General features: G+C 43.9%; 1 protein-coding gene across 1 annotated transcript; it reads left to right on the forward strand.

Moving 5' to 3' along the window:
* Positions 1-1,879: 1,879 nt before the first annotated feature.
* ptenb (phosphatase and tensin homolog B) lies at positions 1,880-8,616 on the forward strand. The gene is made up of 9 exons (XM_079182067.1): positions 1,880-2,287; positions 5,263-5,347; positions 5,764-5,808; positions 5,935-5,978; positions 6,609-6,847; positions 7,249-7,390; positions 7,566-7,732; positions 7,856-8,110; positions 8,268-8,616. Exons 1-9 carry the CDS (start codon positions 2,203-2,205, stop codon positions 8,454-8,456), a joined length of 1,251 nt encoding a protein of 416 aa, XP_079038193.1. The 5' UTR covers positions 1,880-2,202; the 3' UTR covers positions 8,457-8,616.
* The last annotated feature ends 6,718 nt before the right edge of the window (positions 8,617-15,334 follow it).

Genomic DNA, 15,334 nt, shown 5'->3' on the forward strand with positions numbered 1-15,334 from the left:
GGGAGAATGAATATGGTGCGTTCAGGGTACAGTAAAATAAATCATATTGTAAATAAATACAATATGTACTTAGATTGGTGAATACAAGGCTTTCTTCCGAGTATTTTTACACTGAAGTAGTAGTACTTTTACTGTTACAGAGTATTTTCACTGTGTGGTATTAGTACTCTTACTCTAACAGAGTATTTATAGAGTGTGGTATTAGTACTCTTACTCTAACAGAGTATTTATAGAGTGTGGTATTAGTACTCTTACTCTAACAGAGTATTTATAGAGTGTGGTATTAGTACTCTTACTCTAACAGAGTATTTATAGAGTGTGGTATTAGTACTCTTACTCTAACAGAGTATTTATTGAGTGTGGTATTAGTACTCGTACTCTAACAGAGTATTTATAGAGTGTGGTATTAGTACTCTTACTCTAACAGAGTATTTATAGAGTGTGGTATTAGTACTCTTACTCTAACAGAGTATTTATAGAGTGTGGTATTAGTACTCTTACTCTAACAGAGTATTTATTGAGTGTGGTATTAGTACTCTTACTCTAACAGAGTATTTATAGAGTGTGGTATTAGTACTCTGACTGCGTCCCCATCACTACCTGAAGTACGTCTTGTATTTCAGCGTCAGTTGGACATTTGTTCACCACAGCAGGTGGCGCTGTAACACATTTAGCGATTCATCTTCATCATCTTCATCATCATCTTCATCTCTTTATATTCAGTGCTCCATTAACAGAAAGTTGATTGAGTAAAAACAGAGATGGTGAAAAGTCTGACTATAAATACATAGATACAATAATATAAAATGTGTGACGTCACTGAGGTAAGTGCTTTATTACGTGACGTTAGTGGGACTCTTGGGACTCTGCGGGTTGCCAGGTCGTGATGTATTCCCACTGATGCTAAACTGATGTTTTGGGGATTGAGGTGTTGAATGGGAGGATAAACCGATCAAACATGGCAACCCGGAGCCTGACAGATGCGTTTGTTTCAGAGAGTCAAGCTAGCAGCTATCAGGTAGCATCGTCAAGTCAGACGGAGTGACGCAATAACAAGAAATGACGAGATTTACAGAATAAAAGCTCAGTGTGACGTTTATTTAAAAAAATGTCTTGAGTTAAATTAGTAAATAGAAATACGAGTAAAAAATGAAATAATTATCGATTACAAATTGATAATTAATTATAATTAAATAGCACATTAATTGTTCCATCATGATGATAACAATATGAACCGGAAATAATAAAACACACAAAAATGAATACATTTATCTATAAACTGAGCACTTCTGTAGATCAACATACATATTTAGTTATAAATGTATATTCTAAATATATTATGTCTGAAAATACTGGAAACAGCACATTAAATATATTCCATCAGTTATTTATTTGTTTATTTATGTTTTCATTTATTTTTGTGAAATCTATCTGCACAGCATCATATAGATTAATAAATGTATTAAATATAAGTATCATTATACTTTTTGCAAAATAAATTAAATTAAATAAATTAAATAAATTAAATAAATTAAATAAATTAAATAAATTAAATAAATTAAATAAACTCTCAAATGTGTTTTGGGGGAAATTAAAAACATCAACCAAGTAATAAAAACCTGCACCTTTTAAAAAGAAACAACTCAGATGTGTTTCTTTTCTACACTGAAACATAAAACGAGTGTTTACACACCAGCAGGTCGAGGTTTATTATTATTGTTTTAAAAATAAAGGCGTTAAATCAGAGAATTATTTTGAAGTCGTTAACCGGATGTGTCTTGCTCTTGACTATCCGCCTCTTCTTCTTCTCTTCCTCCGCTCAAAGACGCCTCGGAGAGATTTTTTTGTGTCCAATCACAGCGTCTCTGCTGCAGACGGAAGGTCGGCGAGAATCCGACCGAAGCTTCGGACGTCTGGAGGACCGGAGCTCAGAACGGAGAAGAAGAATTACCGGATGGTTCTAGTCTCTCCAGGCGGGGGGCCTGGAAACCCCTTGTTCTGACCCACAAAACAGCGTCCACAGCCGGGCTGACCCTTCACTAGAAGGCCGGCTGGTTGTGGCTAAGCTAGCTCCGAGCTAACTAGCTCCGTGCTAACTAGTTAGCCTCTCTCTCCGGGATCCAGACGCTGGAGAACGAACACAAACACAGCCGGACTCCCGGTACATTCCTGTAGTTTACACGGACCTCACAGTGGGACATAATGGCGGCTTTAATCAAGATCAAGGAGATCGTGAGCAGGAATAAAAGACGTTTCCAGGAGGACGGCTTCGACCTGGACCTGACCTGTATCCTTTTACCCGTTTACTGACTCTTTACGGTCTTTTTACCGGGTTAGGGCAGCCTGGTTCTCTGTGGAGGACTCACTTTAACAATGTTGTACTTTAATGATGGAGTCCATATAAACACATACACATGTCTTTATGACAGAGAGCTGCTCTTCTCACCGGCGGGCTTTCATGGACCGTGAGCCAGACGTCGGTGTAATTATCAACACTTTTAGAATGAACCGTTACCGGTCACGATGAGCGTTAGTACCTCCTCACAGCCGCTGACGGAGCTCGGTCTGCGGCTGCGTCCTCCTCGTGTTTAACTGTTCAGGGTAGTCCGTGGAATGGTCTCGTGTTTACGGTCATGTGTGTTCAAGGATGTCAGTTTGTCTTAAATTGACCGTTTTCTTAACGGAGTTCGTAGTGCAGCGGACTGAAGCTAAGCTAACGTTAGCAGGTCTGTCTCCAGTCTTTAACGATCTGATCCGGATCAGATCGGATCAGTTCTCGGCTGGATGTCTGATCTGTTTTCATCCGGCTCGGTGTATAAACGTCATAATAATAATAATAATAATAATATAATAACACTTTTTGTGTTATTGTGTGATCGCTTTGAAGGCAGCAGATGCTAACAGGCTAAGCTAACAGGCTAAGCTAACAGTGTCAGTGGCGTTGCATCAGCATCAGACTGAAATACAACAAACCTTTAATCCTAATAGTTACAAACACACATATATATATATATATATATGTGTGTATAATATATATATATATATATATAATATATATTATATATGTGTGTATTTGTTTAGTTTTTGACCTTTTTAAAATCTTTTTTATGACTTAAAGTTTATTTATTTAAATGTATTTGATGTTCTGGTTCAGAAGATAAATCCTCAACAAGACCAACAAACAATATAAATAATACTACTACTACTACTACTAATAATAATAATAATAATAATAATAATAATAACAATAATAATAATAATGATGATGGGATGATAATAAGAGAGAATAGTGTGATGTTTATAATAACAATAATAATCTGTGTTGTGATTTAAAGGACCAGGTCCTGGTCCTCGTACGTGGCTAACTGAGTTAGCCGGATAATGTTCAGGATCAGATTACATAAGTCAGGCTTTTCGGTTCCACAAAGCAAGTTTGGCAAAATCACCATAGCAACACATCCATAAGCTTGAACCTGCTCCAGCGCAGGCTAGCTTCAGTTAGCTGGATTAGCTCAGCTCCTCTTCCTCAGAGATCATTGATGAAGGAGGATATTAGTCAGATCAGCGTTTTATAGGGAGAGAGTTCTTCCACATCGCCAACATCCGTCATCACATCACGATGACTTCCTGTTCCAGCGCTATCCATTCTCCTCTCGAGGAATCCTTTATTTACAGACTTGTGGAGCAGACATTGAACACCACACGCTGCAGCCTCGCTGTGGAGCGATGCTTCATGTTGAACAGCGTCGGTGATGAGAGAACATCGGGGAAGCCGCTGCACGCCGTGCTGTTCATCACGTTTATCTGGTGCTGAAGAAGCTCATGATGTGTTCATGACGTCACCATGGCAACATGTTGCACTGATCACCATGCTGAGTCATGTGTGTGTGTGTGGACTTGCTCCCGTGTCCTCTTGATGGCTGGTTGAACTACATGATGGTGTAAAGCATCATCATGATGTGACGGTGTTATTAGTGCAGCATAGAGATCATTACTGATGAACATGATGAAGAACAGAGACAATCACACAACATTTATTTACTTCTGGTTATGAATAACACACACACACACACACACACACACACTGATCCGCCCACACACAGATTCACACACATTCAACCTCATAGTTCTATATGTAATCTACACATACATGTACACACACACACATATAGTACATGAGCGCACACAGCACATATACCCTGATCAGCATCTCTTCATTGGTATCAGTTAGATGCTCTTTGTTTTGATCTTCTTGGTAAAGAGTTGAGATCCTTCTTGTCTCTAGATCTCATTGGATGATGGTTCCATGAAGCTGCTGCCAGCAGCACGTTTAAAGACGAGTCCTGTGATTGGTCGGGCTGATGAGGCTCTTAAAATGAGCCGATACATGTTCCAACACTGACGCATCAACGTGTCTGTGACGTGTCGCCGTGCTTCTTGTCTCGCCCTCTCAGCGGTGGAGGTGTTAGATCAGTGGTCGCCAAACTACGGCCCGCGGGCCGGATGCGGCCCGCCTCCACATTTGGTCCGGCCCCCTGAACAATACCAGAGATGCATTATGATTTTTTTTCAGTCTGCACAATTAATCGATCACGATTTTGGCTGCCACGATTAAATGAGCATGATCGTCTGCGATATTGACGTTTAAAATACGTGCTCTGCTACATATCAAATCAAACGCTTCCTGAATCAGCCAACCACCAGGGGGCGAACGAGATGAGCGCTGTCATGCGCGCACCCTGTAGAAGTAGAAGAGTAGAAGAAGTAGAAGAGCAGAGAGACGGGAGCTTGAAGGACGAGTACTTGTGCTTAATTTATTTACACGCCGGCATGTCATGTCTGTCACTACATGGTCGCGCGTTTTCAATTCCCCTGCTCTCTTTATCGCGCACGGCGGTGTTCCGCCCCGATCCGCGCGCACGATGCAACAGTCGCTCACCTGCAAGTAGCACCCCCCCCCCCCCCCCCCCCCCAGTGTTTCTAGTGAACAAGACTGTTTGAGCGGATCAGCCTTTGAGGAACCGAGATAGCCGGACTTGAACCATCGGGTTCCTTTGAGCTGCTGACAGGACATCTGATCCACTTAGTGAACCACGAGGAACGAGGCCCTGATATCAGACCTCGTTATCTTCATCATCCATGAGTCTGATCAGCTGGTTCTATGGTGATGTCATCACCTGATCGTGACATCATCAGTTAGTTAGTTATAGTTTCATATAAATGTAGGAAACCACACGTTTGAGATCCTTAACAAGCCGTCAGACATTTATCCAAACATCATAGCGATGGGATTCCCAGCGGAGCGTCTGGAGGGCGTCTACAGGAACAACATCGACGACGTCGTACGGTGAGGTCACTTCCTGTTCCTCACCGTCACATGACGTAGGGTACATCCCAAGTCTCTTAATTGCATCCCTGTTTCCCTCACTTGCGTCCTTTCCTTGCATCCCTGGTGGGAGGGACTAAGACGCAAGGAAACCATGCGATCAGCTGATCGCCGTCCAGAAACAGACGTCGCGTCACATGACGCTGTAGAGGAAAGGACGTCTCACGTCTCTTAAAACATATTTCCTCGTTTCCTCTCTCCTCGCATGGTTTCCTTGCGTCTCTCCATGTTTCCCTGGTGGGAGGGACTAAGACGCAAGGAAAAGACACAAATGAGGGAAACGGGGATGACATTAAGACTTGGGATGTACCCGTAGTCTACTGAAGCACTTCCTGAAGCTGTGTCTCTCTCTGTCCGTCTGTCCGTCTCTCTCTCAGGTTTCTAGACTCAAAGCACAAGAATCACTACAAGATCTACAATCTGTGAGTCTCTGAGTTCATTTTATCATCACCAAAGTTTTGTTGTGTCAAACCTCACGTGCGCTGTTAGCTGTTAGCGGCTAGCATGACTCGGTCTGGTCTCTGTAACTTCTGTCTGTCTGTCCTCAGATGTGCGGAGCGACATTACGACACGTCAAAGTTCAACTGTCGAGGTGAGCGTCCTCCCTGTCTCACTCTCTGTCTCACTCTCTGTCTCTGTCTCACTCTCTGTCTCACTCTCTGTCCCTGTCTCACTCTCTGTCCCTGTCTCACTCTCTGTCCCTGTCTCACTCTCTGTCCCTGTCTCACTCTCTGTCCCTGTCTCACTCTCTGTCCCTGTCTCACTCTCTGTCCCTGTCTCACTCTCTGTCCCTGTCTCACTCTCTGTCCCTGTCTCACATCTCTGTCCCTGTCTCACTCTCTGTCTCACTCTCTGTCCCTGTCTCACTCTCTGTCCCTGTCTCACTCTCTGTCCCTGTCTCACTCTGTCCCTGTCTCACTCTCTGTCTCACTCTCTGTCCCTGTCTCACTCTCTGTCCCTGTCTCACTCTCTGTCCCTGTCTCACTCTCTGTCTCACTCTCTGTCCCTGTCTCACTCTCTGTCCCTGTCTCACTCTCTGTCTCACTCTCTGTCCCTGTCTCACTCTCTGTCCCTGTCTCACTCTCTGTCTCACTCTCTGTCCCTGTCTCACTCTCTGTCTCACTCTCTGTCCCTGTCTCACTCTCTGTCCCTGTCTCACTCTGTCCCTGTCTCACTCTCTGTCCCTGTCTCACTCTCTGTCCCTGTCTCACATCCCTCTCAGTGGCTCAGTACCCGTTTGAGGACCACAACCCTCCTCAGCTGGAGCTGATCAAGCCGTTCTGTGAGGACCTGGATCAGTGGCTGAGTGAAGACGAGCAGCACGTCGCCGCCATTCACTGCAAGGCGGGAAAAGGACGAACCGGCGTGATGATCTGTGCCTACCTGCTGCACCGGGGGAAGTTCCAGGAGGCTCAGGAGGCCCTGGACTTCTACGGAGAGGTCCGCACCCGGGACAAGAAGGTACCGGCACCAGGATCAGGGTCAAGTAACGGTGTAACAGCCCACATGCAGACGGTTTAAAGCCGGTCGTCAATGTTCACGACATCATCTGTCTTCACTGTATCTATGGAAACACACGTCGGCTGGTTTCCTACTGAAATAAACACTGCTGCTGTGATGTCATCACAATAAACGATACAAATGATGCAGATCAGTAAAAAGTCTGAATTTATGTTTTGTGAGTTCTCTCCTCAAGACGACAAGTAAACAACTTTTTGTTTTCTGAATGGAGTCTGGTTTGATCAGTGCTATGCTAAGCTAACATTGTAGCAGCTCCATCAACATGTCATGTAGGCGTTGTTTTCATTGTTTGTACCGTAGTCTATGGTATGTACACATGATTTATGTGTGTGTGTGTTCAGGGCGTGACCATCCCCAGTCAGCGGCGTTACGTCATCTACTACAGCTTCCTGCTGAGGAACCAGCTGCTCTACAAACCCGTCGCTCTGCTCTTCCACAAGATGCTGTTTGAAACCATCCCCATGTTCACCGGAGGCACCTGCAGTAAGAGTGAGAGTGTGTGTGTTTGTGCGTTTTTAGTGCGTGTGCGTGACTCGCTGAGTCATGAACTAATGTGTGTGTGTGTGTGTGTGTGTGTGTGTGTGTGTGTGTGTGTGTGTGTGTGTGTGTGTGTGTGTGTGTGTGTGTGTGTGTGTGTGTGTGTGTGTGCGCGCTACAGACCCTCAGTTCGTGGTCTACCAGCTGAAGGTGAAGATCCACACCTCTAACCCCGCCCACACGAGGAGAGATGATAAGCTGATGGTGTTTGAGTTCCCACAGCCACTTCCTGTCTGCGGAGACATCAAGGTGGAGTTCTTCCACAAGCAGAACAAGATGATGAAGAAGGTGAGGAGTCTTCTTCAGTCACTGAGAAAGATCACGTTCAATAATCAGGTTTCATTGATTAGATAATCAGGTAGACGGACCACGAGCTGGACCCGTTGATCACTTTAGATTCTGTCCCTCCAGGAGAAGATGTTCCACTTCTGGGTCAACACCTTCTTCATCCCGGGACCGGAGGAGGATCTGGACAAACTAGAGAACGGCAGCGCCGGGACGCCTCTGGACCCGCCCGACAGGACGCACCAGAACCCGGGGGTGATGATGATGGTGACGGGAGGAGAACCCAACGACAGAGACTTCCTGGTTCTCACTCTGACCAAGACCGACCTGGACAAGGCCAACAAAGACAAGGCCAACAGGAACTTCTCCCCCAACTTCAAGGTAAGACGTTCTGGACCAGGTTCTTCCTACAGACCAGACTAAGGTCTGGTGGACCAGGTTCTTCTTACAGACCAGACTAACTGTGATTTCTGTTGAGTTCTTCATTCATAACGTCTAACAGCCTAATAACCTCGTGGTCGTTGTTCTTGTGGTTCAGATAAAACTGTATTTCACGAAGACGGTGGAGGAAGGAGCGAACTCTGACGCCAGCAGCACGTCGGCCTCGGTGACGCCGGACGTCAGCGACAACGAGCCGGATCACTACCGCTACTCTGACACCACGGACTCCGACCCGGAGAACGAGCCGTTCGAAGACGATCGCCACAATCAGATCACAAAAGTCTGACACACACACACTCTCTCACACACACACACACACACACACACACACACGCATAGAGGTACACATATATATATATATATATATATATATACCTACCTGTATGTTTACACACTCATGAACCCCTAAACTAAGACTGGGTTACGTTAGCTAACGGGGGAATATAACCAATGGACCAAGACTGATCTGTGGGTCTCAAAGAGCTCAGCTCAGTGTATAAGACCCCCCCCCCCCCCCCCCCCCCCCTTCTGCTCAATGCACAGCTGGACAATCACATGACACGACGGTCACATGACACAGTGGTCAGAGGTGAGTAGGCGGGGCTAGATGTGTGGGACAGCGAATGGACAATGAGACGGATTGAATGGACGGACAGGAGATTTAAAAAAGAAATGAGAGTAAAACTTGAATATAAACAAACTGAAAGACGAGTAGACGTCCGTCTGTCGGATGAATCCCCGCGTGTCCTTCCTCACCAAACTTTATGCAGACGAGTTCCTTTCTTCATCTCTTCAACCTTCAGTTGAGTCTCTTCTCTCTGTGCAGCGGCGTCCTTTTTGTCTTTGAAGGCCAAATTAAATCTGTATTTGTTTCTCTGTGTAAATCTGTTCAACTGGCACTGAACCTGAATCTGGACCATTGAGGGGCTTTGGAGTCGTTTTAATGGACGATCCGATGATTAGATCTGCTCACGGTGCCGCTTGAGAGACCGACGGTGGTAAAACAGAACCCTGGTCTTCAAAAACTGACTATGAAAAGTTGTGATCCGCTTTGGACCAGTCAGTCTGAGATGGAGAGGACCAGTTTGATTCAGGTCTGAAGCCGGTGCAGGCCAGTCTGGGTTTGGACGAGTCTAACTCTCGATGCTGGTCTAGACCGGCTTTGGGACGAATCCGCACACAGAAAGAAGAGACGATAACGAAGAGAAACTTCACAATCGGCTGCAGTTCTCTCAATCATCTACTGTTGAAAACAAAGCTACAGTACAAACCTACTGTGAACAAAATGCTTTTACTACTTTTCTGTCCGTCTGTCTTCAGTTTTGCTCAGAATGTTTCTCTTCAGACCTTCGATCAGCTCCTCCAGATCCAGAAGATGTATTTAGTTAAACTCTGACTTATATCAAACAGTAAGCTAAACAAACAAGATGCTCACAGTGTAACCATTCCTTCAGCCCGATCCGCTTTCAAGCTCTAACGCACCCCGACACAAACTAAAGCAGAACTGTACAGCTTTGGAGCGCTTGGTTTTCACATCCCTGGCATGCCGTGCGGGTGGGGTTTGCACTTTATAACGGACTGAATATCGATGTGTATTTCCATCCAAGAAAAGCCCGTTCGTCTCATGTTGTGCTGATTTGTGTCAAGTTTAAAGTCCTTTTTTATAAAGCTGCCGTTTTAAAGCTTGAGCTCAGAGTTTCTCAACCTTGGGTTCGGGACCCAACGTGGGTCTGAGAGTGTCTACGGATAAAAAGAAGTTTGCTTGATCGGTGTTCTTTTTTTTTTTTTAAAGTGCTCTAGAAGACGTGTTTCTCTGGATCACCGGCTGACCGATGTGGAGAAACCCTGTTGTACCGAGGTGAAGTTTGTCTGAGCATGTCGCTGACCAATCAGCTTCCAGCAGGAAGTGACGTCAGTCGGTCACAAGGTGCAGCCTTGTCTTTGGTTTCTGACATTTCAAAAAGGGTGATCCTCTATAACTACTATAACTCTGTCCATAGACTATTAATCCTTTTACTCACTACTACTTCTTGGAGACATTTAAGCATTCGAGTTCTTACAAACCAGCTTAACACCAGGGACGACGGTCTGAGGATCGCGTTAGCGTCACAGCAGGTTGAGACTATTCAGTCTGGATTCTACAGAAGGAAGTGAACGTATGGGATGCTCTGGTTCATCTCTTCAGGCCGTAGACCTAATTAGAGTATTCTTCGTTAGAGGAAACCAAAACTGATGACCAGTTGGTTGCTGTTCTTTGGGCTCTGACTGAATGTTGAGGATTTAAAACCCTTTTTTACTAAAGGTCAACAGAACAACTACCTAGATTGGACTTACGATGACAGCTGTCTGATGGTTTAAAGGCTTGTTTGTGTTCTAATCAGATCTAGAGATCACCTCTGTGATTGATCGGAGCATCCCCAATGATCTAAAGGAACAAATGTGGGTAGAAGTGTTCATCCTGATGTCTGATTTCCGTCCTAACATTTGGTGCTACTTCCTTTCACTGGCTCTGCGTTGGTGTTGTAGTTATTGATGGTTCATCATTGGTGTGGTATCAAGACTCTGGTTTGGGGCTTAAGAGTTCCTGTGGTCGAACCCTGAATGCCTCATCGAGAGCCTGATCACACAGGACGTACTTGAAAACATGAAATCCTCAGCACCGCTTTTACTAATCTTTAAGGGCAGCCAGCCACATCGTTACCAGACCCTCTAGAAGATCCTTAGATAGAAGGCATCTTACTACTCCAAGTCTTAAATCCCATCTTGACATCAGAACCCAAACTCAAAGAGTCTACGGCACCCAGAAGGAAACCAAACGGCCAAATGACAATAATGTCAAGCATGTTTGGTTAAGAAAGGGGGGCGAAGAGGCTCCTCTGGGACGAGTCTGGGACGAAACGGGACGAGTCCCAGAGGTGAAGATGAAACACGCTGAACAGGAACCCTTCACTTTGTCCCACTGAGGTGTACCGACTGGTTAAACAAAACCTCATCGATTAATCACCAAGCCAATCACAGATCTTAGAATGGGAATCGTCAATCCGGATCCAGAACAACAATACTTTTAGTTGTAAGTCGACTTCCTTTCTGATCCTCAGGGTGTAAACACCTGGATCCCAAAGTAGGACTCAAAGTCCCTGAAGGAACCGGTTGTAAAAGGTGCTGATGAAATGACGTCCTGTGTGATCTCGTCTTGAGGGGCAGCTCTCAGGCTTTTGCACACTGTCGGGTCTACAGTTCATCTTGTTGGGTTTTAGGTGCTAAGCTAACTAGGGCTGCTCGCTAACCAGCCGAGGGGGTTTTGTCAGGTCCTGATCTGGGACGTCAGCGCGCCGATCGATCCACAGGCTCCGTTTGTGTATTTTACAGCAACAACACACTTCCTGTCTTGAGTCCTGTCAGGTGCTGTCAAGCCCGGCCTCACTTCCTGTCATCAACCCGTTCAGACATACGTTGAGTCCTTCAGGCTTAAAACAAAGCTTTGCACAGTATCACCACATCTTTTAGCCACTGAATGTGATGCTGATGTTTCAGGGTTTTTTACCCGACGCTGTAGGCGATCAGCTGGTCCGTTGATCAGACGGTGTCGATGCTCGTTCCCCCCACATCTCAGCGACGCGTCGTTCAGAACGTCTCGTTTACTTAAACCTGAATGTGTACGTTAAAATGCTACCAACTATTTGTTCTGATTTTAAAACGGGCATCTCGGCAAATTGTAGAATATCTTAAGTGTTTTATATTTTTTAACCCCTGAACAACAGCAAGTAGAAGTACACGTCTGACTTTAAGTTGAACGCTACTCGTACTGCTGAGCACTGAACGGGTTTCAGGTATTTGAGGCCAGGCAGGTGCTGTCCTCGTCTCTGACGGCTTCAGGTGCTCAGCGTCTTTCTCTTTTAAACAGTTTACGGTTAAACATCGACGCGTCCTGCTCCAACTTTGTCAAGTCCATCTGGGAGACTTGGAGCTAACAGAAACGGTGTCAGATAGTAGAACGTTTAGCAATAGATACTTGTTGACCCAGAACTATACCGCAGAGGTTTAAAATACAAACTCCCCTGGTCGACCTTAACGGATGTTCAGGGTTCCTACTCAGAGCCACCAAGTCAAAGAGAAACCACTGACACAAAACTCTGAGAACATCTGAGGAACCTGAACGTCTCGACGTCCCTGAGTTCAATGTTTCAGATCAACGACTTCACGTTTGCCGTTTACAGCCGAGTTCCCTTTGAATCTGTGAAGGAACCCTGAATTCGGTCAAATAACGCTCTGAATGAACTTCTAACCTTCAACAATCACCGTTAACGTAGTTTTACACACTGAAGAATACATTCAAGCTCCAGTAATTCCTAGTTTTGTCTTGTTTTTGTAGACAATGCTTCAACTCTTTCCTGTTTACATCACCAAACCTGCCAAAATGAAGCTCAGACTCTTTTAAATAGTTTGTTGGTTATTTTGGAGTTGACAAGGTAAACATGGTCGACGTTCATGTTCTTGCTTCTTTTTGCCTTAAGGGTTCGGTCACATTCGCCCCACGTTCAACAGAAACTCTGCACGTATCATATTGTACAAAAACATCAACAGAATAATGTCCACATTTCAAACCCAACCGATCAGTGTTTCTATTGGCTGAATGCACAAATTCAAAGGAGACTAATTTGGGCTTTAATGAAGGGAATGCGAGACGGAGCTCTTATTTTGTAGGACAGAGGTGTCATGTGACCAAACCTTTTACTTGAAGCCAGCAACCGTTTTCTGCTCGACAGTTTCTCTGCATCTCAGACCACAATATATACAGTAATTGACCGTTTGCTAAGCCCCGCCCCCCTTTAGTTGTCGATCTTTGCGTCCTCACGTTTTACAATAACAGAATTCGGGTCCTTCATTTCAGACAGAATTAGAGCTCATTTATAATATCAGCTGTAGCTAGCTAACTAAGCTAACGATAGCTCTATGAGTTAGGTAAAAACCTTAATGTTTCAATCTGACTTGTTTTTTGTAAAGACCTCTTAAATGCAAACTTAATATCATGCTAGCAGACTGAGGCAAAAGCTAACAGGTCATTATCTCATGCTAGCAGACTGTGGCTAAAGCTATCAGGTCATTATCTCATGCTAACAGACAAGCTAAAGCTAACTGTGACTAGATACGATTGGACAATTACAGTTCGGGGGAGGAGTTTAGAGAATGGCCAATTCCAGAAGTTCACAGTGAAAACACATCTCTTGGGGTTTAGACCTCATGGGGGTCCGACTAGAAACACAGATGATCAAAAACCTTGTTTAAAGGTAACTTTGGTACATTTTAAACGGGTCCAGTATTGAAGGAGAACGCTGTAGACGATGGCCGCTAAATGTAAAGTAATCGCTCGGAGAAACTCCTCGCCGCCAATGTCCCTCCGCTAGAAGAGCTTATTATAAGTTTATAATAACATTCTGCTTTTCGTTTGTCAAACCAAGTCTCGTTCTGAGAAGTCTCGTCCACATTGTTCAAATCATGTAAATATTCAGCTGTAACGTTAAAAGAAAAACCCAAATCTAAACTTTCTGTTCTCCAACACAACAATCTCTGACATCACTCCTCTCTCCAACTCACGTTTCCAACGAGGTTTATGAACGAGACTTCTCCGTGAACGAGACCGCTCAGTGAACGAGACCTCTCGGTGAACGAGACCTCTCGGCGAACGAGACCTCTCGGCGAACGAGACCTCTCGGCGAACGAGACCTCTCGGCGAACGAGACCTCTCGGCGAACGAGACCTCTCGGCGAACGAGACTTCTCCGCGAACGAGACTTGGTTTCACATAGAAACGGATGTGATCGAGTGGTGTTCCGGCCCGTCTGCAGCGTTCATGCAACTCGATACTCGATAAACTTCATGAGAAACTATTGAAGCAGAATATCGTTGTGGTTCAGTTTCAGCTCAGCGGTCCACCATGTTTGTTTTTATTTGTCAGGTATTGATTTTGTCAACAAACAAACAGCACGGTCACCATGACAACCGTGGAGAACATTTCATGTTAAAATGCCCCCCCCCCCCCAGTTATTTTATTCTTTCCCTCCTCGTTTTATAATAAATAAAAACACTGTAAAGGTGAATAAACTATTTATAAACATCTGTTGTCTGTGATTCTTATTGTTTTAAGAACTACAACTCCCAGAAGTCTGAGGGTGTGTTTACCACCAGAGATAACAGGACATTTAGTACTGAGGTAGTACTACTTGTACTTTACTTGAGTATTTCCATTATCTGCTACTTTATACTTCTACATCTCAGAGTAAATATTGTAATTTTTACTACATTTATGTTTCTTTACAGATTCAAATGATTGTACTAATAAATAAAGATGTTTTATTAAAGATTAAACTACCAGCAGGATGATCAACACCTTCATGTATTGATTATAATACAATAATATACATCACTCTAGGTAGTACTTGTACTTTAAGTATATTTTGATGCTAATACTTTTGTACTTGAGTAATGTTTTGAATGCAGGACTTTCACAGAGTATTTCTACACTGTTAGTAGTACTTTTACTGAAGTAAAATATCTAAAACAAAGTATTGAACAAATTAAACTTCATTAAAATAAATCTGTTTAAACTTCTTTTCTAACGACGATGTTCTCAGAGATCCACCAGTGACTTGGCAGATATGATAATCGCTCCCCCACAATGCATTGCAGTGGCACTTCTCCAAACGACTGGAGAACAGGCGAGCAAAAAATTAGGTCACACACACACACCCACCGACACACACACACACCGACACACACACCCACCGACACACACCGACACACACACACACCGACACACAATCACTCAGCCTTGTGGGCACCAAACCATAACTAATTCTGTCTTATCTGCTTCTATAAAAAGATCAAAGAAAGTGTAAAGCAGCAGAGAAACCTTCAGTCCGTCTGTTTCACTTCATCAAATACAACCTCAGCACAAACACTGCATGGATATATATACACTAGATATACTATACACATATATATATACTATATATATGTGTATATATATGTGTGTATATATATATATATACTATATATATATATATATACTATATATATACTATACATATATATAGTATATATACACATATATAATATATATACACATATATATATACTATATATATGTGTGTATATATATATATAT

The sequence above is a fragment of the Pholis gunnellus genome (assembly GCF_910591455.1).
Source record: "Pholis gunnellus genome assembly, chromosome: 21".
Lineage (NCBI taxonomy): Eukaryota > Metazoa > Chordata > Actinopteri > Perciformes > Pholidae > Pholis > Pholis gunnellus.

Bases quoted from the DNA above. Each gene is read 5' to 3' on its own strand.
- ptenb (XM_079182067.1), top strand. From the start codon at position 2,203: ATGGCGGCTTTAATCAAGATCAAGGAGATCGTGAGCAGGAATAAAAGA. The intron at 7,391-7,565 runs GTAAGAGTGAGA...TGCGCGCTACAG, and splicing joins GTTCACCGGAGGCACCTGCA to ACCCTCAGTTCGTGGTCTAC. The intron at 7,733-7,855 runs GTGAGGAGTCTT...CTGTCCCTCCAG, and splicing joins AGAACAAGATGATGAAGAAG to GAGAAGATGTTCCACTTCTG.